We start from the raw sequence: 26,928 nt of genomic DNA, 5'->3' as shown, positions 1-26,928 counted from the left end.
TAAAAAATAGGTCACCTTGTGTTCTCATCTTTTTGAGTTTCAAATGGCTTGCAGTCAGGCTTAAATTCTATGAGCCAGCCTAGATGTGATCAAGGGCTCATTCGACACACCTGCAAATGACCACAACCTTTTTCCTTTCATGGAAACTTGGAAGCATGTGGAAAAGCTATTGGTGGAAAGATCCCAGCACTGGACCAGATGACAAATATTAATTAAAATACCCCCCCCCCAAAAAAAGTAAATTAAATGGAATTGCTTTTTGACAGATTTTATATATTGCTCTTATCTCCCTCACACCTTCCTTTGTCTCAGGCTGCTACCCACACTGTCCAGCAGACAGGCCTTATTTCAATGAGGATGAGATGACGTGTGTTGATGTGTGTGGCTGTTATGATGATCAGGGTAACTATCATCCACTAGGAAAAACATTTGACTCAAGAAAGACATGTCAGGCATGGTAAGTATGTATAGCTTGACAACACTAAGAGAAATGATCAATTACAGTAGCACCTCCAGTTACGTTACTCTCGGTAACGTAAACTTCAGGTTGTGAAAGCGACAAACCTTTTCATCGGGTTGCGAAAACCTTGGGATCCGGCTGGACCTCCAGAATGGATCCTGTTTGCAACCGGAGGTACTACTGTACTCTCTGTATACTCCTTGAGATGTTATTCTTGTTGATTCTAGAATGAATCTTGTTGCTCTGATTGCATCCTTTATCATATACTCATAATATACCATTAGAATGAAGTATGCTGAGAATCTAATTGATTGAAGTAATATTTTAAATTGGATTTTACATACACAATAAATCCCAAAAACCAGAACAAGAAAATTATTAGAATGTTCCTATTTGCAATTCAGTGTGAAAGTGGTAGATGAAATCACAGACAAGAAGTAGTACAGTAAATGAATGCTTAAGGGGGCAGGGGAAAAACTATGAAATTAACTTCCAGACCAAACTAAGTAGAAAATAAACAGCAGAATGCAGTTTTATGATTCCTGGGTCTCACATTTTCCTATCATTTTTTTACAGTACATGCACCAGTAAAGGCATAGAGTGTAACTACGATGCCAAAGGTAAGCTGTATGTAGTGAGTTATGAATGGCACCTTATATCATATTTCATATGATGTTATCTGACCATTCTTACTCTGTCAATTTTCAGCATGCTACTGCTATTATGAAGGAAAGACATATATCTACAAGGATGTCATCTACAACACCACAGATGGCTTGGGCTGGTGCATGATTGCAACGTGTGATGTCAATGGAACAATCCACAGAGAACTATTCAGATGTGGTGGGACTACCACAATACCACCTACAGTTTCAACTACAACACCAAGTGAAGCAGGTATTTCAGTCCAAATCTTTTGCTTCAACTCTTTCCAAACTTCGCTGAGTGAAGTTCCATTGAACACAGTGAATAATACTTCTGAGTAGACATGCACTGCACCACACCAAAGAGCAGAGAAGCAGCTCCTACCACTGCAGTAGTAGCACAAATAGCACCACATCTTGGGTCAGCTGTTAAAATCAGAGGTGCCATACAACAACACACAGAGGGACAAATTCAACTAAATACTTCTGTTAATAGAGCCAGCACAAATGAGTCCCACTAGTGCAACAGGGCTTGTACTAATGGAGCAATCTCCTTAGCGCTACTTAGGTATTTGAGCCAGCTCCATAACATAATTTTTTACCAATTATCTCAACCAAACTAGATGTAAATGCGATATGATCAAAAGCAAGCATTTATAAACAAAGTATGTAAGAAAATGAAGAGATAATGAAAAACTTTACAAATCTTCTATAACATAGGAAAACATCCCCAAATACACCATATTCATATTTTTTGTTACATGTTGCATATATTATTTTAAAATAAAAATATACAAGATGGAAATCAACATAAAGTTAAGTTGAAGGTTCAATTGGCTCAAGCATGGCAGCTCCCCAGATGGAATAATCCACTTCCACCAATGTGCTCTTCTGGTTCCCCCCGCCCCCCAATCCCTGCCTCATCTACAGAAAAAACTTGGGAGAGAGGTTACATGGGAGAAGGAGAGAGGAGGCAGATAACAGATAGGGAGATTTATTATCTAAATAAACCGGATTAAAATAACCAGTGATGTTGTTTCTTACAGAATCCACTACAGCGCAAACAACAGTATGTGTCCATAGAACATGTGAATGGACAGAATGGTATGATGTCAGCTACCCTAAATTTGGACGAGACAATGGGGATTATGAAACACCAGAGAAAATAAGAGACAGAGGAAACAAAGTATGTAAAATGCCAGATGAAGTGGAATGCAGAGCTCAGCGCTTTCCTAATGAAAGCATAGAAACCCTCGGACAAAAGGTACAATGTTCCAAGTCTAACGGTTTGATATGCAACAATAAGGATCAGACACCACCAATCTGCCTGAATTTTGAAATCAGGTTCCTATGCTGCCTATACACACCATGTGGTGCATCAACAACTCCAGCAACACCAGAAATAACAACAGCAGGATCCAGAACTACATCTAAAGTGACAGGTGGAATAGCAACCACCCTGACACCCCTTGTTACCACTACGGCAGGAAGCATCACTACCGGTTGCCAACCCAAATGCCAGTGGACCTCTTGGTTCAGTTTTCACACTCCAAGCTCCGACCCTAGGGATGGCGATCACGAGGACATTAAGAGCATCCAGGCATCGGGCGGTACCATCTGCGAGCACCCTCAAAAGGTGGAGTGCAGAGGAGTGGACTACCCAGAGCTCAGCGCATCTGAACTTGGACAGAACATGATCTGCGATATCAACACTGGACTCCTTTGTGAGAATGCCAAACAGACAGGGAAGTACAAGATGTGTTACGACTATGAGATGAGAGCACTGTGTTGCGACTACAAGCACTGTGAAACCACGCCAGCGCCACTGGTCACAACAAGTGCCACCACCACAGAAGCCCCAGGTAGCACGGTGGGCAAGAGCACGGCTCCAGCATCCTCCACGGGCTCTACGCCACCTCCTGTTGTCCATACCACCACCGAAAGCACCACCCTTGTTTCCACAACACCAGGAGTAACCACAGGAAAGCCAACAACCACAGAAACACCAGGCAGCACGGCAGGCAAGAGCACGGCTCCAGCATCCTCCACGGGCTCTACGCCACCTCCCGTTGTATTCACCACCACCGAAAGCACCACCCTTGTTCCGACAACTCCAGGAGTTACAACAAGAAAGCCAACCACCACCACCCACTCAACGCCGCTTTCCACCCTCCCTCTCACAACACCAGGCTCAGTCAGCACTGCTGCCGTCTCCACTGGAGTGGTTCCCACTGTGACAGCCACAACACTCCAGTCCACTCCTGTTTCCAAGCCTTCCTCAACAATACCCACCACCGGGACCACTGCACAAACCCCTCCAGGCCTGCTGACCACAACAACCACCCTGGCTCCCCCTGTTACCACTACGCCAGGAAGCACCACTACCGGTTGCCAACCCAAATGCCAGTGGACCTCTTGGTTCAGTTTTCACACTCCAAGCTCCGACCCTGGGGATGGCGATCGCGAGGACATTAAGAGCATCCAGGCATCGGGCGGTACCATCTGCGATCACCCTCAAAAGGTGGAGTGCAGAGGAGTGGACTACCCAGAGCTCAGCGCATCTGAACTTGGACAGAACATGATCTGCGATATCAACACTGGACTCCTTTGTGAGAATGCCAAACAGACAGGGAAGTACAAGATGTGTTACGACTATGAGATGAGAGCACTGTGTTGCGACTACAAGCACTGTGAAACCACGCCAGCGCCACTGGTCACAACAAGTGCCACCACCACAGAAGCCCCAGGTAGCACGGTGGGCAAGAGCACGGCTCCAGCATCCTCCACGGGCTCTACGCCACCTCCTGTTGTCCATACCACCACCGAAAGCACCACCCTTGTTTCCACAACACCAGGAGTAACCACAGGAAAGCCAACAACCACAGAAACACCAGGCAGCACGGCAGGCAAGAGCACGGCTCCAGCATCCTCCACGGGCTCTACGCCACCTCCCGTTGTATTCACCACCACCGAAAGCACCACCCTTGTTCCGACAACTCCAGGAGTTACAACAAGAAAGCCAACCACCACCACCCACTCAACGCCGCTTTCCACCCTCCCTCTCACAACACCAGGCTCAGTCAGCACTGCTGCCGTCTCCACTGGAGTGGTTCCCACTGTGACAGCCACAACACTCCAGTCCACTCCTGTTTCCAAGCCTTCCTCAACAATACCCACCACCGGGACCACTGCACAAACCCCTCCAGGCCTGCTGACCACAACAACCACCCTGGCTCCCCCTGTTACCACTACGCCAGGAAGCACCACTACCGGTTGCCAACCCAAATGCCAGTGGACCTCTTGGTTCAGTTTTCACACTCCAAGCTCCGACCCTGGGGATGGCGATCGCGAGGACATTAAGAGCATCCAGGCATCGGGCGGTACCATCTGCGATCACCCTCAAAAGGTGGAGTGCAGAGGAGTGGACTACCCAGAGCTCAGCGCATCTGAACTTGGACAGAACATGATCTGCGATATCAACACTGGACTCCTTTGTGAGAATGCCAAACAGACAGGGAAGTACAAGATGTGTTACGACTATGAGATGAGAGCACTGTGTTGCGACTACAAGCACTGTGAAACCACGCCAGCGCCACTGGTCACAACAAGTGCCACCACCACAGAAGCCCCAGGTAGCACGGTGGGCAAGAGCACGGCTCCAGCATCCTCCACGGGCTCTACGCCACCTCCTGTTGTCCATACCACCACCGAAAGCACCACCCTTGTTTCCACAACACCAGGAGTAACCACAGGAAAGCCAACAACCACAGAAACACCAGGCAGCACGGCAGGCAAGAGCACGGCTCCAGCATCCTCCACGGGCTCTACGCCACCTCCCGTTGTATTCACCACCACCGAAGGCACCACCCTTGTTCCGACAACTCCAGGAGTTACAACAAGAAAGCCAACCACCACCACCCACTCAACGCCGCTTTCCACCCTCCCTCTCACAACACCAGGCTCAGTCAGCACTGCTGCCGTCTCCACTGGAGTGGTCCCCACTGTGACAGCCACAACACTCCAATCCACTCCTGTTTCCAAGCCTTCCTCAACAATACCCACCACCGGGACCACTGCACAAACCCCTCCAGGCCTGCTGACCACAACAACCACCCTGGCTCCCCTTGTTACCACTACGCCAGGAAGCACCACTACTGGTTGCCAACCCAAATGCCAGTGGACCTCTTGGTTCAGTTTTCACACTCCAAGCTCCGACCCTGGGGATGGCGATCGCGAGGACATTAAGAGCATCCAGGCATCGGGCGGTACCATCTGCGATCACCCTCAAAAGGTGGAGTGCAGAGGAGTGGACTACCCAGAGCTCAGCGCATCTGAACTTGGACAGAACATGATCTGCGATATCAACACTGGACTCCTTTGTGAGAATGCCAAACAGACAGGGAAGTACAAGATGTGTTACGACTATGAGATGAGAGCACTGTGTTGCGACTACAAGCACTGTGAAACCACGCCAGCGCCACTGGTCACAACAAGTGCCACCACCACAGAAGCCCCAGGTAGCACGGTGGGCAAGAGCACGGCTCCAGCATCCTCCACGGGCTCTACGCCACCTCCTGTTGTCCATACCACCACCGAAAGCACCACCCTTGTTTCCACAACACCAGGAGTAACCACAGGAAAGCCAACAACCACAGAAACACCAGGCAGCACGGCAGGCAAGAGCACGGCTCCAGCATCCTCCACGGGCTCTACGCCACCTCCCGTTGTATTCACCACCACCGAAAGCACCACCCTTGTTCCGACAACTCCAGGAGTTACAACAAGAAAGCCAACCACCACCACCCACTCAACGCCGCTTTCCACCCTCCCTCTCACAACACCAGGCTCAGTCAGCACTGCTGCTGTCTCCACTGGAGTGGTCCCCACTGTGACAGCCACAACACTCCAGTCCACTCCTGTTTCCAAGCCTTCCTCAACAATACCCACCACCGGGACCACTGCACAAACCCCTCCAGGCCTGCCGACCACAACAACCACCCTGGCTCCCCTTGTTACCACTATGCCAGGAAGCACCACTACTGGTTGCCAACCCAAATGCCAGTGGACCTCTTGGTTCAGTTTTCACACTCCAAGCTCCGACCCTGGGGATGGCGATCGCGAGGACATTAAGAGCATCCAGGCATCGGGCGGTACCATCTGCGATCACCCTCAAAAGGTGGAGTGCAGAGGAGTGGACTACCCAGAGCTCAGCGCATCTGAACTTGGACAGAACATGATCTGCGATATCAACACTGGACTCCTTTGTGAGAATGCCAAACAGACAGGGAAGTACAAGATCTGTTACGACTATGAGATGAGAGCACTGTGTTGCGACTACAAGCACTGTGAAACCACGCCAGCGCCACTGGTCACAACAAGTGCCACCACCACAGAAGCCCCAGGTAGCACGGTGGGCAAGAGCACGGCTCCAGCATCCTCCACGGGCTCTACGCCACCTCCTGTTGTCCATACCACCACCGAAAGCACCACCCTTGTTTCCACAACACCAGGAGTAACCACAGGAAAGCCAACAACCACAGAAACACCAGGCAGCACGGCAGGCAAGAGCACGGCTCCAGCATCCTCCACGGGCTCTACGCCACCTCCCGTTGTATTCACCACCACCGAAAGCACCACCCTTGTTCCGACAACTCCAGGAGTTACAACAAGAAAGCCAACCACCACCACCCACTCAACGCCGCTTTCCACCCTCCCTCTCACAACACCAGGCTCAGTCAGCACTGCTGCCGTCTCCACTGGAGTGGTTCCCACTGTGACAGCCACAACACTCCAGTCCACTCCTGTTTCCAAGCCTTCCTCAACAATACCCACCACCGGGACCACTGCACAAACCCCTCCAGGCCTGCTGACCACAACAACCACCCTGGCTCCCCCTGTTACCACTACGCCAGGAAGCACCACTACCGGTTGCCAACCCAAATGCCAGTGGACCTCTTGGTTCAGTTTTCACACTCCAAGCTCCGACCCTGGGGATGGCGATCGCGAGGACATTAAGAGCATCCAGGCATCGGGCGGTACCATCTGCGATCACCCTCAAAAGGTGGAGTGCAGAGGAGTGGACTACCCAGAGCTCAGCGCATCTGAACTTGGACAGAACATGATCTGCGATATCAACACTGGACTCCTTTGTGAGAATGCCAAACAGACAGGGAAGTACAAGATGTGTTACGACTATGAGATGAGAGCACTGTGTTGCGACTACAAGCACTGTGAAACCACGCCAGCGCCACTGGTCACAACAAGTGCCACCACCACAGAAGCCCCAGGTAGCACGGTGGGCAAGAGCACGGCTCCAGCATCCTCCACGGGCTCTACGCCACCTCCTGTTGTCCATACCACCACCGAAAGCACCACCCTTGTTTCCACAACACCAGGAGTAACCACAGGAAAGCCAACAACCACAGAAACACCAGGCAGCACGGCAGGCAAGAGCACGGCTCCAGCATCCTCCACGGGCTCTACGCCACCTCCCGTTGTATTCACCACCACCGAAAGCACCACCCTTGTTCCGACAACTCCAGGAGTTACAACAAGAAAGCCAACCACCACCACCCACTCAACGCCGCTTTCCACCCTCCCTCTCACAACACCAGGCTCAGTCAGCACTGCTGCCGTCTCCACTGGAGTGGTTCCCACTGTGACAGCCACAACACTCCAGTCCACTCCTGTTTCCAAGCCTTCCTCAACAATACCCACCACCGGGACCACTGCACAAACCCCTCCAGGCCTGCTGACCACAACAACCACCCTGGCTCCCCCTGTTACCACTACGCCAGGAAGCACCACTACCGGTTGCCAACCCAAATGCCAGTGGACCTCTTGGTTCAGTTTTCACACTCCAAGCTCCGACCCTGGGGATAGCGATCGCGAGGACATTAAGAGCATCCAGGCATCGGGCGGTACCATCTGCGATCACCCTCAAAAGGTGGAGTGCAGAGGAGTGGACTACCCAGAGCTCAGCGCATCTGAACTTGGACAGAACATGATCTGCGATATCAACACTGGACTCCTTTGTGAGAATGCCAAACAGACAGGGAAGTACAAGATGTGTTACGACTATGAGATGAGAGCACTGTGTTGCGACTACAAGCACTGTGAAACCACGCCAGCGCCACTGGTCACAACAAGGGCCACCACCACAGAAGCCCCAGGTAGCACGGTGGGCAAGAGCACGGCTCCAGCATCCTCCACGGGCTCTACGCCACCTCCTGTTGTCCATACCACCACCGAAAGCACCACCCTTGTTTCCACAACACCAGGAGTAACCACAGGAAAGCCAACAACCACAGAAACACCAGGCAGCACGGCAGGCAAGAGCACGGCTCCAGCATCCTCCACGGGCTCTACGCCACCTCCCGTTGTATTCACCACCACCGAAAGCACCACCCTTGTTCCGACAACTCCAGGAGTTACAACAAGAAAGCCAACCACCACCACCCACTCAACGCCGCTTTCCACCCTCCCTCTCACAACACCAGGCTCAGTCAGCACTGCTGCCGTCTCCACTGGAGTGGTCCCCACTGTGACAGCCACAACACTCCAGTCCACTCCTGTTTCCAAGCCTTCCTCAACAATACCCACCACCGGGACCACTGCACAAACCCCTCCAGGCCTGCTGACCACAACAACCACCCTGGCTCCCCTTGTTACCACTACGCCAGGAAGCACCACTACCGGTTGCCAACCCAAATGCCAGTGGACCTCTTGGTTCAGTTTTCACACTCCAAGCTCCGACCCTGGGGATGGCGATCACGAGGACATTAAGAGCATCCAGGCATCGGGCGGTACCATCTGCGATCACCCTCAAAAGGTGGAGTGCAGAGGAGTGGACTACCCAGAGCTCAGCGCATCTGAACTTGGACAGAACATGATCTGTGATATCAACACTGGACTCCTTTGTGAGAATGCCAAACAGACAGGGAAGTACAAGATCTGTTACGACTATGAGATGAGAGCACTGTGTTGCGACTACAAGCACTGTGAAACCACGCCAGCGCCACTGGTCACAAGTGCCACCACAACAGAAGCCCCAGGTAGCACGGTGGGCAAGAGCACGGCTCCAGCATCCTCCACGGGCTCTACGCCACCTCCTGTTGTCCATACCACCACCGAAAGCACCACCCTTGTTTCCACAACACCAGGAGTAACCACAGGAAAGCCAACAACCACAGAAACACCAGGCAGCACGGAAGGCAAGAGCACGGCTCCAGCATCCTCCACGGGCTCTACGCCACCTCCCGTTGTATTCACCACCACCGAAAGCACCACCCTTGTTTCGACAACTCCAGGAGTTACAACAAGAAAGCCAACCACCACTACCCACTCAACGCCGCTTTCCACCCTCCCTCTCACAACACCAGGCTCAGTCAGCACTGCTGCCGTCTCCACTGGAGTGGTCCCCACTGTGACAGCCACAACACTCCAGTCCACTCCTGTTTCCAAGCCTTCCTCAACAATACCCACCACCGGGACCACTGCACAAACCCCTCCAGGCCTGCTGACCACAACAACCACCCTGGCTCCCCCTGTTACCACTGCGCCAGGAAGCACCACTACCGGTTGCCAACCCATATGCCAGTGGACCTCTTGGTTCAGTTTTCACACTCCAAGCTCCGACCCTGGGGATGGCGATCGCGAGGACATTAAGAGCATCCAGGCATCGGGCGGTACCATCTGCGAGCACCCTCAAAAGGTGGAGTGCAGAGGAGTGGACTACCCAGAGCTCAGCGCATCTGAACTTGGACAGAACATGATCTGCGATATCAACACTGGACTCCTTTGTGAGAATGCCAAACAGACAGGGAAGTACAAGATCTGTTACGACTATGAGATGAGAGCACTGTGTTGCGACTACAAGCACTGTGAAACCACGCCAGCGCCACTGGTCACAACAAGTGCCACCACCACAGAAGCCCCAGGTAGCACGGTGGGCAAGAGCACGGCTCCAGCATCCTCCACGGGCTCTACGCCACCTCCTGTTGTTCACACCACCACCGAAAGCACCACCCTTGTTTCCACAACACCAGGAGTAACCACAGGAAAGCCAACAACCACAGAAACACCAGGCAGCACGGCAGGCAAGAGCACGGCTCCAGCATCCTCCACGGGCTCTACGCCACCTCCCGTTGTATTCACCACCACCGAAAGCACCACCCTTGTTCCGACAACTCCAGGAGTTACAACAAGAAAGCCAACCACCACCACCCACTCAACGCCGCTTTCCACCCTCTCTCTCACAACACCAGGCTCAGTCAGCACTGCTGCCGTCTCCACTGGAGTGGTCCCCACTGTGACAGCCACAACACTCCAGTCCACTCCTGTTTCCAAGCCTTCCTCAACAATACCCACCACCGGGACCACTGCACAAACCCCTCCAGGCCTGCTGACCACAACAACCACCCTGGCTCCCCTTGTTACCACTACGCTAGAAAGTACCTCTACTGTGTGCCTCCCAAAGTGTAACTGGACAGCCTGGTATGATTTGCACCGTCCTACCAGCAGTCCAGATGATGGCGATATAGAGAATTTGGAGACCATCCGAAAAGCTGGAGGAAATATTTGCAAACATCCACACGACATTGAATGCAGAGCTGAGAATCACCCTGATGTCAGCCTGTATCTGCTTGGTCAGGAAGTGCAATGTAACCTCCATGTTGGACTTTTGTGCAAAAATTCAAAGCAAACAGACAAGATGTGTTATAACTTCCAGGTTAGATACCAGTGCTGTGAATACAAGCCCTGCCATCCTAGCACAACACCACTGAGCACACCTGCTGCTTCTACCACAGAAACACCAGGCAGCACTGCTGGCAAGAGTACAGCTCCAGCATCCTCCACAGGTTCTACGCCACCTCCCATTGTATTCACCACCACCGAAAGCACCACCCTTGTTTCTACAACACCAGGAGTAACCACAGGAAAGCCAACAACCACAGAAACACCAGGCAGCACTGCTGGCAAGAGCACAACTCCAGCATCCTCCACAGCTTCTACACCACCTCCCATTGTAGTCACTACCACCCAAAGCACCACCCTTGTTTCCACCACTGCTGGAATTACAACAGGAAAGCCCATGACCACCATCCCTTTCTCAACCCCTGGCTCCGTCAGCACACCTTCCATCACTTCTGGAGTGGCTTCCACCATTTCAACCACATCTCTTCCATCTACCCATGTTTCCAAACCTGTGTCGACGATATCCACTACTGGGATTACTGTAGAAACAGCAACTGTCCCTACCAGAGTGCCATTTTCCACTAAGCCTTTGGTCGTTGTTACAACAGGTAATTACAGAATGAATCTGCATATCCTGGTATGAAAATCTTGTTACCTTTGGTAAATATTTCAACAGTTAAATTTATTACATGTTACTCAGTTACAGGTGTCATGCCAAATGTTAGCAAATTGTTTCATATTAATGGGGGCTTGGTGATCTTATTTCATATACCACCCTTTTCAAAAATTGGTATCCCAATTATGAAACCTAGTGTCTATCAGCTAGCAACTTATCAAAAATGTTTGCCTAGATCTCAGTGTGCATTTTTCAAAGAAGTTTTCAATGCTATTACAAGTAGTAGATAGCTCTCTGGCTAGATATTTGGAATTTTATTAACAGCACCTTTGGACTGGAGGGGTGTGTTTCTTGATACTGGGAGGAATATAGCTGGATTCCCCTGTTTCTTGATAGTATGGTAGGTGTATAATAAGAACAGCAAGTAAGCAAAGTATTGATCTGATCAATTAAACTGGTTTTTGTAGTACAATTATCAAGTTAAATTCTCTAGCCCTAAAGATACATGTAAGTCCGGTTGAGCTCAGTTGGAATTCTGAATTGTTATGCTTCAGTTGGTGCTTTGGAAATGTACACTGAAGTCTTAAGTATCTACAGTGTTTAGCATCCATTTCCAGCAGTATGTCTTCAGGCAGTACGTAACAACTATTATACATTTATTTCTTTTCTATTGTGTCTTCAGCAGCAACAAGTACTTCCATACCTTCTACAACAGGAACTACAACAGTCACTTTGAGCAGAACAACTCCATGTTTCTGCCGTGTACCCGGATTTAGTAAGGGCTTGTTTTCTCCTGGTGAGTTTCTCTTAATGAATTTGAAAAGCAGCTGAAACAATGTTTTCATTCACATATTGCTTTGATTGTACATATGCTCAACATACGTCCTTCTTTATATCTACATCATGATTGTGCACCACTCTCCACAGGGGAGTCTACTTTGGTGCTCTGCTGTATAGTTTGAGGAGGAGTAGAAACCTTTTTACTTACTTTTTACATTTACATTTAAATCATTTTATTAATCCTGCTTTATCTGGGTTTTTTGTTTGTTTTTTGCAAGTTTGGGGCTGATATTTTCAATGCTTTATTGAATTTATGTATCTGTGTTTTACTCTACACTGCTTTACATGTTTTAACAACCTAGGGAACAAAAGTATTAGCTGAGATGAATTATGTAATTCTCTCATGCCATACATTCTTTGAACAGTATTGAACCACAGAGATGTCAATAGATCCATCTCTCACCTATCCCCTATCCCCTTTTACAACTGACTCATATTCATGTACATCTACTACTATCTGCCAGCCATTACTTTTAACAGGTGGCCAACATGTCCTTTTACTCCCTAGGATTGTGAGTCACAAGTTATACTTGTATATGATTTACTGGCTAAGGACCAACTGGGGAAAAGGCCTCAGCTGAACCTCTTGCTGATCTCCCATGGTGGTGTGGGGTTGGAGCTTGCCCACTACAAATTACACAATCCAATGCATGCTTTCTCAGACTTGCTGCTGAGAGTTGCACTGCATGTCAGTAGACAAATTCATCTGAACTTTATTTGCATTTTAGAACGTTATGACATGTTTTGTTTTATAATTTTCGTACATAGTGCTTTATGATAAATTCCCTCCTTTTTTAAAATAGGGGACGTAATATACAATAGAACTGATAGTTCCGGATGCAGTTTTTATGCAGTTTGCAACAGAAGCTGTGAAATTGAGGTGTTCCAGGGACCATGTCCTTCAACAACTCCTTCCCACCCATCAACACCATCAGTTACAACTGCAGGAACCCAGCCTTCTCCGTCACCCACTACTGTTGTTCCATCAACCAGAGTATACACTACTGCAGCTGTATCAACCCCCACAACTCCTGTAACAGGTTGCCCTGATATTGATCCACCAAGAAAGGTAATTAGCATTGTTTTCATACATACATTGGGGATAGCTTTTGCTAGCTGATGAGAGGCTGTAGCCCTAAACATCAAAAGGGCTTCATGTTGGGGAAAGCTGTTGACTACCAAATGCCTCTCTCACTCCATTTTCACCCCCTTAAAAACCATCAAATGAATCCTCTCTTGGTGAACGAGGTGTCTATGTTGAAAAGAAAATCCTGACTACCCCAGGGACTTTTGCCCACAATTCATGCTGTATGAGCACCACTGTTTTGGGAGGTATGAGGAGCTGTCATGTGAACATGCACTTGGTCACAATCAACTCTCTTGTTATAGATCTTAATTGTGCTATTGATCTCACTGAAAATGGATGGGGATCTTGATGTTACTGGATTCAAAGTCTCATTATCCCTGACCACTGGTGGTTGGAACTGGTGGGAACTGGAATCCAACAACTTTGGGTAGGCTACAGGTTGCCTACCCCTGCCACAGAGTCATATATGGAGAAATCTCAAGTCCATTCCAAATGTTCTTGTTTGCCTCACTTTTCTAAAACATAGCAAGCTGGCTTATACCAAGGCAGACTATGGGTCTCTCTATCTCACTCTTGTCCTTGTTGACTGCTAATGACTCCTCAGGGTTTCATATAGGAGTCTTCACTGGGGCTATCTGGAGTTGCTAAGGATTAAACATGGGACCTTTTGCATGCACACCGTGTGCTCTACCATTGAGAAACAGCCTCTCCCCCTAACACCCCATTTTGCCTCCAGATGGGTTTTCCTCTTCCAGTAGGACAAGAACCCTTGGTAGTGGAGATGGTGTCTTTCTAAGAGTATGACACTTGTAGAATATTTTTTCTCTGGTTTCCCTCTAGACCAATGAAACTTGGATGTTTAACAACTGCACTGTGGCAACTTGTGAAGGAAACAACAAAATAGTTCTGAAGCCGCAACCACCTGTAGAGAAGACAGTATGTGTGAGTGGACTCCCACCGATAAAAATAGTAGATAAGGATGGCTGTGTTGAACGCTATGAATGTGAATGTAAGTATAACTGAGCATTCAGAAAAAGTACATATATCTTTATGATATGGAATGAGAGATTAAGATATTTAACTTACAGGACTGTATCATACAAAGCTCAGGGGGTGTAATGTCATGCAGTTACAATTCCATTTATTGAGGGAGGTGAGACTTTTGAGGGTCTTTCAGGGAAGGCTATGGATTTGCAGAAGCCTAAACCTCTTGTTTCTCTAGCATACTCCTAAAAAAGTCAGTGGGTGGCTTTTCATATTTCAGTGGAAAGGAGTAAGGGAGAAAATGCTGTGGTTCAACCAATACCTGCCCTGGCTGTCACTAGTCATCAGGACTCTGGCTATGGCAGTTGTTTCACCACAAAATCTGCACCATCAACATTGCTCTCCTAGAATTCTCTTATTATTCCCACTTTCTAATTGGTGTACCAAAGTAGGACCTAGCCCATCAAAGTTAATACAAGCAACAGCATAATAACCAATGATTTCACAGTGTATATTTACTTTGGTTACTCTGGTTTGCTCAAGACTACACTCCAGGTGAACCTTATTTGATCTTTTGATTTCTGTTACAGGTATTTGCACTGGTTGGGATGCTAACTATCTGACATTTGATGGCACTTATTACACTTTCTATGACAACTGCACTTACATCTTGGTGAAAGAGATTGTGAATATACATGGAAACCTCAGTGTTTTGCTTGACAATTATTTCTGTGATGTCACTAACAATCAGCCCTGTTCCAGAGCCATCATTGTAAATTACAACTCAATGGAAGTTGTGCTAAGCAGCGAAGTGCATGAAGGAGTGAGAATTAACAAGGTACTGTGTGCCACAGATTTCTCAAACTGTGTCAGATTCCTACAATAATTATTTTTTACCAAAACAAAAATGTCAAAATGACATTTATAAACCAGCTAATGGGTTGTAAAATTTACATAACAATCATGGCAAAGTGCCTGTTTGAGGAATGCTACTTAATCCCATGATGTAGATTATGTTTAGGATTGAGATGCTATTCCTCAAACTGTGCATCTCTATAATGACTACTCAGAAGAAAGCCCCCACTGAGTTTAATGCACTTTACTTCCAGTTAATGGTTATAGAATCAATGACATACGCGCACAGACACATATATATATATACATGTGTGTGTGTGTATGTTTTCAGTTAAAAACTATGGCTTACTGTTTTAAATTAAATACAATAACACAGTAAAATAATCATTGCAGTATTAAAAGTAGTATAAAAACAGGCAGCTAGGAAATATCAGCATGGCCAGGACTGATTGCCCTCAAGTGCTCTGGAAGACTCTGAATCCTCCAGATTTATATTCTTTTGCCTCTTTTGTGCTGCTGTTTCAGATTTTTTTCAACCATGAGCCGGTCAATGGAGATTTCACCAAATATGGTATTTCTGTCACCAGTACTGGAACTGTCATGAGTGTCGAAATCCCTGCACTCCAAGCTTTTATATCTTTCAACGGGCTCACTTTCTCAGTAAAACTCCCCTTTGACCTATTTCAGCATAACACAGAGGGGCAATGTGGTAAGTAAAGGGATCAAAACATCCCCAACCATTCAAATCCTTGTTCACAATGTTATTCCTTCAAAACAAATTTCTTTACATAGGAAGATGTGGAGCATTAGAAAAGCAATAAAGAAAAATTAACCATTGGGGGGAGGGGCCACAGCTCCATGGCCGAACACATGTGTGTGGTGTTAGACCATCCCAGGTCCAGTTCCTGGTATCTACATCTGAAAGTTCTTGGGATGAAGAAAGAACTGCTGCCCATCAGAGTAGACCTAATTGGGCTTGGTGGACCTATGGTTTGACCAGGCTTCCTCAACCTCGGCCCTCCAGATGCTTTTGGCCTACAACTCCCATGATCCCTAGCTAGCAGGACCAGTGGTCAGGGGTGATGGGAATTGTAGTCTCAAAACATCTGGAGAGCTGAGGTTGAGGAAGCCTGGGTTTGACTAATATATCCATACTGAAGAGTAGGAAACAGAATATGCATATAAGGTACACTTTATGATAGCAACAATGGCTTTTTCAATTAGGAAGTCCACTTCGTTATTTCAATGTCATTCAGAGTGACACTAATGTATACTGCATATTCAGCACACTTACGATGCGACCCTTTCTCCCTCGTAGGGGTATGTTCAAATGACAAGACAGATGACTGCCGCCTCCCCAACGGCCATGAAGCTTCCTCTTGCTCAGAAATGGCCAGCTACTGGAAGACCTACGATAAAAACAAGCCCCATTGCTATGGAGTGCCAACAACATCACCTCCGACAACAACACCGCATGAGCCAAGAACGACAACACCAGCACCAACACCCTGCACCACTCCATCTCCTCTGTGTGAGCTGATTGTGAGCGAGTAAGTTCAACACAGCCTTTACAAATGCTTCAGCTGTTAGATCCTGCAGAGCAAGCTATCGCTTTGACAACTTTATTTTTTTTTAAAACCCACTTCTGATGAACACATAGGAACATAAAATCATCACCAAGACATTGTGCACATGACCTCATCTGTCCAGCTTGTGGGCAGGACATAAGCCACTGGTTGACCACAGGACTAGAAAGATAAAACTTTGGTCTGCTCCAGCAGAGCTTTTCACCTTATATTCTTATGTTTTTATCTACTGCTAGGACATCAGGAATGTTTTCTAGGGATAGATAACACCCTTTTCCTTTATTGTTCTTATATTTCACAGATAATAATAATAATAATAATAATAATAATAATAATAAATTTTATTTGTACCCCGCCCTCCCCAGCCGGAGCCAGGCTCAGGGTGGCTAACATCATAAAACTAACACAGTATACAAAGAACATAAGATCCATCCAACAATAAGCATGGCATTGTTTTAGTATCTTCAAGGCATCTCGGCTACCTTATATACCATAAAGAGCTGTAACATTGCAACACTGTAGGATTTTTACTTCCATAGTAATACAAAGCTGATCTTTCTAGAATTGATATCATTGTGAAATGTACTGTACATATTTGCTAAGAATATTATCCTTTCAGTCGCAGTTTCATACTGAAAATGGGGTGGCAAGGGGACATTGCAATATTTATGAGCCATAGTTCAACCATGTATTCTTTTGTATTTGAAGTGTCTTTGAAGAATGCCATAAGGTTCTGCCTCCCAGAATATACTATGAAGACTGCCTCCTTGAAGCCTGTCAGTCTTCCAATGATTCTGTGCCTTGCTACAATTTGGAGATATATGCTTCCCTCTGCATAGCTAAAGGGGTTTGTACTGACTGGAGGAACATGACGCTAGGAAAATGCCGTAAGTGGAAGACAACGTATTTTCGCTTATCCTAAAGTGAGCAGCAATTTATCGTAGAGCAATAATAGCTGAGTGAACCAATCAATCAACCATTCAAAACGGTGTCAGCAGATGAATAGTAATCAATGCAAACTGAACAATAGCATGTTCTAACTTCAGTTGCATGTTTGTTTCCCTCAGTCTTTGTCTTTTTTTCACAAGAATTAAGATTTCAGCTTCTGCACTTCATAGTGGATTGAATCCAGAAGGGAAGGGAAGTTGACTTTTGCTAATTGCTCCATCTCCCTGAAGCCCATTGCAACCTCTGAAACTGCTCCAGAGGGTTGGAGGATCCTCCAGATCAACATGGGAGGTGGCACTGCAAGAGGATGGGGGAAATTGGCAAACGTTGCCTCCCTCTCTTTCCACCAACAGGTTTTCTCCACTGGATTAGAATCCATCTGTGGATGTCTGTATTGAATCCATGTTCTCAGCTATGGATATTTCCATTTGTCGGTCAGGATTGAGCATGCACTGGGGCTTACAACAGTCCTCTGGGTGTAGGTGTGCCTTGCCTTGGCAAACGCCACTCCTTCATTCAATCTGATGCCAACCATAGATGCTTTATGTGATTTTTTAAAAAGCTAATGGGAAAAACATAATATGACAACATGTAATACATAGTTCTGCCTCATGTTGGAGTCATTCTGCTTTTTAATGACACATTTTATTCTCTTATATACAGCATACCACTGCCCCAAAGACAAGGTGTACAATGCATGTGGCCCCATTCACCCTGTCACCTGTGATGATGGGTATGTATTAACTAAATAATTAGCTCTCTGAATGCTAATGGCTGCACTTTTGTATCTTTGAATAAGAGACAAATATGAAATATGTATATGACTTGCTAGAAAATGGTGAATGTATAAAGGTCATATCAAGATCTTTATATGAAGATCTTTAATTAGTTAGTATCGTCCCAAGTATGGCAGCAGTGGATAGTTGATGTGTTAATTATTAGGGGAATGTTGCATTAATTAATAGGATTTGTTTTAAAAAATGCATTCTTATCTATTTATATGGTCATTAATTCCATGTCAATTCCTCCCCAAATAATTATGATTGCCAGCTTCAGGTTTTTAACCCTGGTTAAACTGCATTCTTTGCTGGTAGATACTTTAAACCTGCCAGAGCCTGAGCAGTTCCCACCACAGAAGTCCCTGCCTTGGTCTTTCAACTCTACTCATTTTACAAGGATGTTTTCAAGATCCAGTCAGTCCTCCAGGGCACCATAAACCTTTTCAGGTTCTCCAGGCCATATCCCTATGGCTAATCCAGGGCATGATAATTCTAATGTTTGGTGCTAAACACGTCTACCCTGGAATCACATACTTGCTTGTACTCTGCACAAATTAATGAGGCAAGAGTACAAATACTGTATAGGCCACATAAATGGATTAGCATGCTTACCTGATACCATAAATCATGGTAATGTTGAATAGTTATTCTAGCTTTAACTCTCTCTATTCAGCTTGGTTACCTTAAGTCAAGGGTGTTAAAAGGTGGGGTCCGTCCCAAATTAAGTAAAGCAGAGCAGGTGAAAAGAGTTTAAAGTTTAAAGCCAGGATAACTATTCCGCATTACCTTGTTCTTAGCTCAAAAAAGGGATTCTGTTTCAACCCTGATCTCATGCATAGTGCAATTGGATAGCATTGTACAGTGGTACCTTGGGTTAAGTACTTAATTCGTTCCGGAGGTCCGTTCTTAACCTGAAACCGTTCTTAACCTGAAGCACCACTTTAGCTAATGGGGCCTCCTGCTGCTGCCGCGCCGCCGGAGCACGATTTCTGTTCTTATCCTTAACCCGAGTTACTATTTCTGGGTTAGCGGAGTCTGTAACCTGAAGCGTATGTAACCCGAAGTACCACTGTAAATAGATTAAGAAAGATCCTTTCAAAGATTTCTTCCTTCTAGTGTAGTGTTTGCAGCTTGAGCACAGTGGCCTGGCAGACTAGCTTTCACTGGTTTAAATTGGGGGTGGAGAAGTGACAGCCCATAGGCCAGATTCAGCCTACAGCACTTTTGACCTGAGTGGTTCAGTGTGCGCTGTTAATCTTCAACCATATGCACACTTACTTGAGAGTAAGTGCCATTGACCTGAAAAACTTATTTCTGAGTAGACATGCAAATTATTGTGCTGACCGGATTCCCAACACACAATTCTTACTCTTAACATAAACTGTTGCAATTAACCTGTTGTCTCTTATTATGCCATCTATAGTGAATGGCTCCAGTATTTATTTACTTCTTAGGAAAGCGCCAATTTTCTTTTGCATTTAAATACTGTAATCCCTTAGAAAAATAGTGTTTTTACGAAGGTGAGCATTGAAGCTATTAAACTGTTTGATTACAGAACTGGAAAAAATATTATCTGCTCTTCTTTTCCTTGCAGACCAACCAAAGATACAAGTGAGCATGTTGCTGAAGGATGCTTCTGCCCAGAGGACAAAATCCTCTTCAATACATACACGGATATCTGTGTCAAAACATGTGGTAAGTTTCTCTATTCCTGATTGGCTAATTATGTCAATTTAAACCAAAAGCAGATGCATAATTAAAGGTATTGGAGTTCATCAGCAAATGATTGGCCCTTTACGGGCCAAATTACCAGGAAGGTCAACTCAATTCTATGTTAAACATTTGCTGGGAGATAAAATCCCACAAGTTTTAAAGACAGCAGTCAAATTTCTGTTGGTGGCTGTGACAATAAGAAGTCAGTTAACCACCCAAAGCTGGAAGGATTATTTCCAGGGGCTTACCTGAAGCTATTTGCTATTTTGTCTATTTGCTAGTTTCTATTTTCTAAGCTGCTGTTACTATGCTATGCTTGTCCTGTATGTTTTATTTCTGGTCTGTTGCCCCTAATAAACAGCTTATGAAGCTCATTAGAGGTGGTATGTGGAAGGGCAATCCTCTACTTATCTGCTCAGAGGTGTGTGCATGTGTATAATTAGGGCCTAAATAACACAAGGGTAACTTTAGCTTTTTCTAACATTTGCATGTCTTTCTGTAATTTCAAATTATGTCTGTAAACTCAAAATGAGCAGCTGACCTGCAGGGGGCATGCCACAAGTGGTGAAGAATAGCAGGATGCTATGGCATCCTCAGCATCCATTTCCTTCTGTGGTTACACATAAATGCTCCGTTCCATGTGATGAAATTAAGTTTTACTACTATGTGGTTAATACAGTATTGTTATGCCTGTATTTTTATTATACTGCATGGAGGTATGTTTTTAAAGAACAACCCAGGAAGAATCCTGTAAAAATTCAGCATGTGGTGAAATTCTCTGTATAAACTGGTTACTTAGCTGGAAAAAGCTGCATAATAATAGCTACAGGAAACTTGTGTTAAAGTTAAGGCAGTTTACATGTTTATGGAATATAAGGGATCTGTATGAATTCTTATGTCTTTATTTATTTCCAGGCTGCGTGGGACCAGACGGATTGCCCAAACCAGTGAGTATTTCACTTGGAAAGATTATGCCTAGACCGTTGCCTATACCCAGGCAACATAGAGAATCATCCAGAACTGACAAGGGACTAATAATTGGACCCACTATGACTGCAATACCCTGCACCCCTGCACATACATTCACAAGGCGGCAAACTGTTATTATTAGTGCTAAACTTCTGCTTTACCAGACAAGGGCATCATTTTATATTGTAGTAGGAGTCGGAGATCATTTCAGATTTTAGGAGGGAGGGTAAAGTCATGTGGGGAGGGAGAGAATTCACAATATTTTATTTAATTTAGTTTCTTGTTATTGTTATACACCGTGTGTGTGTGTGTGTGTGTGTGTGTGTGTGTGTTTTGGAGAATAACCAAAAGAAAGCAATAGAAGTCATTGAAAATTTTCCTTGTAGCAAAAAGATTTGTAGTTTTGGTATGCATAACTGGCATGTACCAGTAGATCCAGATAATTATTATCAACATGCAGAAATAGTGAGCTGGTCAGAAACATAGAAGTGCTTCTGAAGGAGAAGCAGACATAGTCTGAAATACCAGCCTCTCCTGGGCTCTATAGCTGTCAGATGGATTCTCCAGCACACTTTCCAGCCCCCTTTGGATTGAGAGGTACACCAGTTGTCCCCTGAAGCCTTTGAAACATCAGATTAGACACACTAATATTAATGGGCCAAACTTAGTCATGTCCATCAATTTCAATGGGTCTATTCTGAGTAGGATTAACATCTAATGCAACACTTTGTGATCTCAAAGAAAGACTTTGCATGGAAGTGATAGAAATTAAAATAGCAGCTGGTAGAGGTTGTGGTCTGCATCGTAAGTACTTTGCTTGGGTTTCAGAAGAAGACCAACAAGTCTTTCAGAGGACTCAGAAGGCCATGCCTAAGGCACATATAGAACCAATGCTATATATGTGCATCTCCCTGAAACAGCCTAGAAGGAAATTTAACCTGGTTCAGCATAACTTTCTGTATCTTACAATTTAAGGAAGTCTTTTTATAGCCATTTGTGGGGTGGTGGAAACAATCCTTAAGAAGCACCTTCAAGTTGTATTGTATGGCTCTGGTCCAAAGCTTATTGCACAGTTACCGTAAGTTTGATATTACAGGAAACTTAAGATCAACTAGGTGCCCCTTCTAAAGAAAGCTTAAGGTCTAATAATTGACAAGTAAGCAGATGATGATAGGTTTCATTGCTGCCATACAGTGTTAACTGATTTGCTTTCTTTTTCATATAGCCTGGCTCCTCATGGAAGAGCAACTGTCAAGAGTGTATTTGTGACCCATTGACTGAGAGCGTCCAGTGCAAGCCACAGACCTGTGTGTCATCGGAACCACCCAAATGTGAGAAAGAAGGGTTTGTGCCTGTCCCTGTGCTGACACCAAAAGACCCGTGCTGTCCAGAACTTCAATGCAGTACGTATTTGCATGTATTATTTATTGATAGCCAATGCCAATCAATCCAATTCTGCCCTCTGTTGATGAAACAATTTGTGCTATTATTGTTACTGTTGCTTTGGTTGAGGAGGAAACACAGACATCCAGACAGCATTACATGTTGGCAGGTAATATCAGTTGCACAATTCTATCCCAACTTAATTATCTCTATAGTAAATAACCACACAGAGCAATCTGTAAAAAATACAAAAAAAACAAACAATTTTCTCTTGTCATATGGGGACTGACAGGCAGATAAAGAGTTAAATCTCTGGGTTTGGATGCTTTGCTTTGCTCACCATATAGTCAAAAGAGCTTTACTACAATTAACCTGCAATCCTACATACATTAACTTGGCAGTATGTCCTTCAACCTTAGTAGGAATTTTTGACAGAAATCTGCTTAGGACTGGAGGACTTGCCAGAAACAGGAGATTTGCTAGTCTCCTTTCCCTCCTTTACAATATGATCTGAAGGCAAGCTAAGTCAATTCTGAAATGTATTTATTTATTTAATGCATTTTTAGTCCACCTGTTAGCAAGAAAAAGGCTTGCAGCAAAACGTACAATGATCAGTAATAAGACAGTCCCTGCCCTAGGTCTTGACATATAACAGACCTGGCATGAGAGGGAAAGGAAGCGGTGGGCGGGGGGGGGGGGAGAGAGGCATACTCATACCTTGGATCTTACTGTTCTTTTTAGCCTGGAGGGGTGAAACAAGCTTATTGTGCATGGTGGATGGGTGGGGATTGGCTAGGTCTCCCACTTGCCACGATGGCCAGCTTGGGAGGCAAGGGGAGTAAACTGCTAGCAGCTTTTAATGCCCTGGAGTATGCTGTCCTTCAGCTCTACAATACTAGCGTGTGACGTGTTGGGCGGTGAGTGGGTATGTATGTGTCAAACCTCCTTCAGCTGTTTTTTCTTTGGCTGATGGAGGGAGCCATGCTGGTCTTCCTCGTGCATACCTACCCCACCCCAGTACACTCTCACCCACCAGTCATGATACTGAATAGGATTATTGTCCTTGCACCACAGGAATATTTGCTGGTCTAAACATTTAAGGCTGGGGTGCTAGACGTGCTTCTTCAGCTCTGTTATGTTTTCTGATTATTCCACAGAATGCAATACTACTACCTGCTCCAACGACAAGAAACCTTGTGAACTTGGATACGAGGCAACCCCAGTCCTGCTTGAAGGAGACTGCTGTGTCAGCTTTCCCTGTAGTAAGTGCTAGCATTCTGACATGTAGAGAGAGAAAGTAGATGAGAGAGATTAAAACATCAAGTTAGGCTGAACCCAGACATAATTTACATACAGTGGAAGCATTCCACACTCCCCTCCTTAAAACAAACAAACAAAAATGTTGCCATTAAAATATTTTAGAAACTGAAGACACATTCTGGAGTGCAGCGTCAAACAGTATGAACTACACTTCAAAGCCACCTTGGACTAGTGTCAGACTAAAAGCTGGAGAAACTCATCTTCAAAATTCCACTAGGCCGCAAAGGTCATTGAGTAACTTCGGGCCAGTCACTGTGTACACAAAATACCTTTAAAGCACATTATTTCCTCCAAAAGAATTCTGGCCACTGTAGTTTACCCCTCGCAGTTAAAATTCCTGGCAACCTTTAACAAACCACAGTGCCTAACATTCCCTGAGGGAAAGAACATGTTTCAAATGTGCTTTACAGTTTTATCTCTCACCTGAATCCATTTCACAGGATTGTTGTGATGGTAAAAGTGTGTGTATATGTGTGTGTGTGTGTGTGTGTGTGTGTGTGTGTGTGTGGTGGGAGGGACTATATACATTGCCTTAAGCAATAAATAAATACACACGCAAAGTGTTCATGTATCTCCTTTCACTTTTGCACAGAAAGGATTATATCCAACAGTCAAGTGAGCAATGACGTATCACCTTACTCTCTTCTCCCCGCCCCCCAATCTTTTTCAAAGAGTTTCCCTGTCAGATAAGTTACCATATTTAACGCTGGAGTCAGCAAAAGGTGGATGTAGATCTCTAGTTGATCTGCACTAGATCAGCAAGGATATCTGCCTCCCAGCTGTGAAACAATAGCAACATCAAATTGATCCCCCACCCACTTAATTTAGGCAGGTGAAATGAAGAAAGCCTAGGGGGATGAGGATCCAGGAATGGACCTTATAAAGATAATTTCTCCACCATATTTTAAAGTAATTGTCTGTTTCTGTTTTCAGTACCAATCCCAGATGTCTGTCTTGTCAATGGAACACTTTACAGGGTAAGAATGCGAGTTTTATGTCTACATATACTATGTACACAGATTAAAATCCTTCTTTTCTATTGTTCCCTTTTCAGTCGTAGGCAGAGACTGTAGCAACAGCAGTAGCAGCAGCCGGACTTTGAAATTAATTTCAAGGGGTACCTGTTAAGTCAAAGCAATGCTGTTTGAGCATGCTTTTTTTATATATACTGATTTTCAGACATATTTATTATACCTTTCAACTGTGCAGGTTCTCAAGAGTAGCTAAAAACAACCAAAAAGGAACGTGAAATGGCAGAACCGCCAAACAATAAGAACAGATGTTAAAACCACATAATATAAAACACCATAAGGTTCTGGGGAGATAAAAGAAGGTTATTTTGGCTTTGTACCAAAAAGACATTGAAGTCAGTGCTAGGTGAGCTTTCCTGAGGAGGGTGTTCCAGAGGAGGGAAATGGCAATGGCACCCACCTGAGAGGTGCTAGAACAGAGTTCCGGCAAGTTCCGGCTGAAAAAAATCCTTGCCTGTCACCCTCGCTGGCCATTGGGCATGCTGACTGGGGCTGGTGGTAGTTGGAGCCCAATACCTAGAGGGCCACGGCTTGCACCTCCCTGCCTAAACCATGCAATGATTTGCATGTGCAAATCTTCACTGACTGCTGTGCTGTTGAGTTGGCTGCATCATCCCAAAAGCAGGCATTTTTCCAGTCACACTGCTGCTTACAAAGTACGCAGTGCTCAGGGAGACTGATTTATCCAGTAGGCCTCCATCACCAGCATAATGTATATATGCCAGTGAGATGAACAATAACCGGTTTTATTTGGGGGTTTTGCCGTTTTTGGCCTGTGGCATCTTGGAACCGTTCTCCAGAGAGCAGGCCAAAAAACGGGCTCAGTTCCAATTTTCCCCTCAAGAAATCCTTTCAACTTTTGGCCACCAGGGGGCCAAACAAATCAATTTACTGTACTGTTTTATTGGCTTCTGACCGTTTAAAATGTTCCTTTGTACGCCGCTTTGAGCACTTTAGTAGGTTGGGGAAGGTGCAAAATAAAATGTAAACTTCAAAGTTAAGAATTTGAACTTGAGGCCATATTAGAATACTACAGAGGGTGGGGGAGGGGGGACTTCCCAAGCAAGCATTTTTTGAGTAAAAGTGCAAATCATACTAAATTATTTAAACCACCTACACTTAAGGGTCCAGACAGGGAAGTTTTTAAATGGCCATTTCAAATGGACACCCGCTTCATTAACTATGGAAAATGTTTGACAATGGGCAGATACTTCTGCCAGATGAAAAGCAATTCATTGAGGCAACTCAAGCCACTGTTTTCTGCCTTCTAATAATGGGTAGTTTGGGGATGCATTTAGACAGGAGCTTAGTATTAGAAACAGGTTGTTGAGATATCGCAAATGGGTCATTGACAACATTTTTTTAACCTAGCAGAGTTTCTGTGGAAAAAGTAAATCTGAATTAAAGATGGGGGGAATATGGGTTGATATGTTGATGACAATGTCATGTGGATCCTGGGTACGGCTGCACAATATATAAAAATATCATCTAAAACTGGCTTGAAATCCATATTGTGATATTGTTTCATAATTTTTGACCTCACAATATATCATGAATCATGATATGAGTGTGCTGCTTCACAATCATATTTTTCTTGGGTTGCATTGGGACTATATCAACATTTCCCACAGTAAACATCTCACGTGTGAAAGTCAGAACCACATTACAAAATACTCAAGGATGCATGCCAAGGAATGGCCACTTTAGGTTGGCAGGTTTAGGTTAGGTTTGCCAAATATCTAGAAAAACACCTGACCTGCTCTGGTGCAGCAGCTTGACTTTCAAAAATTAACAGCAGCTTGACTTTAGAAAATTAACAGCAGCTTGACTTTAGAAAATTAACAGCAGCTTGACTTTAGAAAATTAACAGCTGAAACTTTTCACAGCATGGAAATGAACATTATACCTTCCTATCTCTCTAGATCACATGGCTGTTAAACACAGCAGCTGAGGTTGGTTAAGAAGCTGGCAACCCTATTAGACATATATTTCTTCTTACACTTTACATGTTTACCTA

At 45.3% G+C, this 26,928-nt stretch overlaps 1 protein-coding gene and 2 long non-coding RNA genes across 4 annotated transcripts in view; 1 reads left to right on the top strand and 2 right to left on the bottom strand.

Moving 5' to 3' along the window:
• LOC308479928 overlaps positions 1 to 16,575 on the bottom strand; it is a 76,615-nt gene extending 60,040 nt beyond the window's left edge. The window contains exon 1 of the long non-coding RNA XR_013987897.1: positions 16,477 to 16,575. This is a non-coding gene — a long non-coding RNA (uncharacterized lncRNA). The remainder of the gene's footprint in view (positions 1 to 16,476) is intronic.
• The window catches only part of LOC308479858 (mucin-5AC-like), a 63,896-nt gene that overhangs the window by 31,156 nt on the left and 5,812 nt on the right, over positions 1 to 26,928 (top strand). The window contains exons 27-43 of the mRNA XM_081010836.1: positions 313 to 457; positions 1,037 to 1,080; positions 1,169 to 1,357; positions 2,151 to 11,408; positions 12,099 to 12,212; positions 13,060 to 13,325; positions 14,184 to 14,352; positions 14,918 to 15,165; positions 15,708 to 15,891; positions 16,501 to 16,732; positions 17,477 to 17,655; positions 18,380 to 18,449; positions 20,090 to 20,190; positions 21,124 to 21,155; positions 22,403 to 22,580; positions 23,718 to 23,822; positions 24,814 to 24,857. Coding sequence (XP_080866962.1) covers positions 313 to 457; positions 1,037 to 1,080; positions 1,169 to 1,357; positions 2,151 to 11,408; positions 12,099 to 12,212; positions 13,060 to 13,325; positions 14,184 to 14,352; positions 14,918 to 15,165; positions 15,708 to 15,891; positions 16,501 to 16,732; positions 17,477 to 17,655; positions 18,380 to 18,449; positions 20,090 to 20,190; positions 21,124 to 21,155; positions 22,403 to 22,580; positions 23,718 to 23,822; positions 24,814 to 24,857 — 11,558 coding nt within the window. The remainder of the gene's footprint in view (positions 1 to 312; positions 458 to 1,036; positions 1,081 to 1,168; positions 1,358 to 2,150; positions 11,409 to 12,098; positions 12,213 to 13,059; positions 13,326 to 14,183; positions 14,353 to 14,917; positions 15,166 to 15,707; positions 15,892 to 16,500; positions 16,733 to 17,476; positions 17,656 to 18,379; positions 18,450 to 20,089; positions 20,191 to 21,123; positions 21,156 to 22,402; positions 22,581 to 23,717; positions 23,823 to 24,813; positions 24,858 to 26,928) is intronic.
• On the bottom strand, positions 17,662 to 25,564 carry LOC308479911. Of its 2 annotated transcripts, none has more exons than XR_013987889.1 (3): positions 25,232 to 25,564; positions 23,734 to 23,837; positions 17,662 to 18,278 (listed from the first exon to the last, which is right to left on the bottom strand). It is a non-coding gene; the product is annotated as an uncharacterized lncRNA (long non-coding RNA). The 2 variants fall into 2 exon arrangements; XR_013987890.1 differs by lacking the exon at positions 17,662 to 18,278 and adding an exon at positions 22,591 to 22,796.

This window comes from Podarcis pityusensis (assembly GCF_964106645.2).
Source record: "Podarcis pityusensis genome assembly, chromosome: 1".
Taxonomy (NCBI): domain Eukaryota; kingdom Metazoa; phylum Chordata; class Lepidosauria; order Squamata; family Lacertidae; genus Podarcis; species Podarcis pityusensis.
This window is presented reverse-complemented; position numbering and strand designations above follow the sequence as displayed.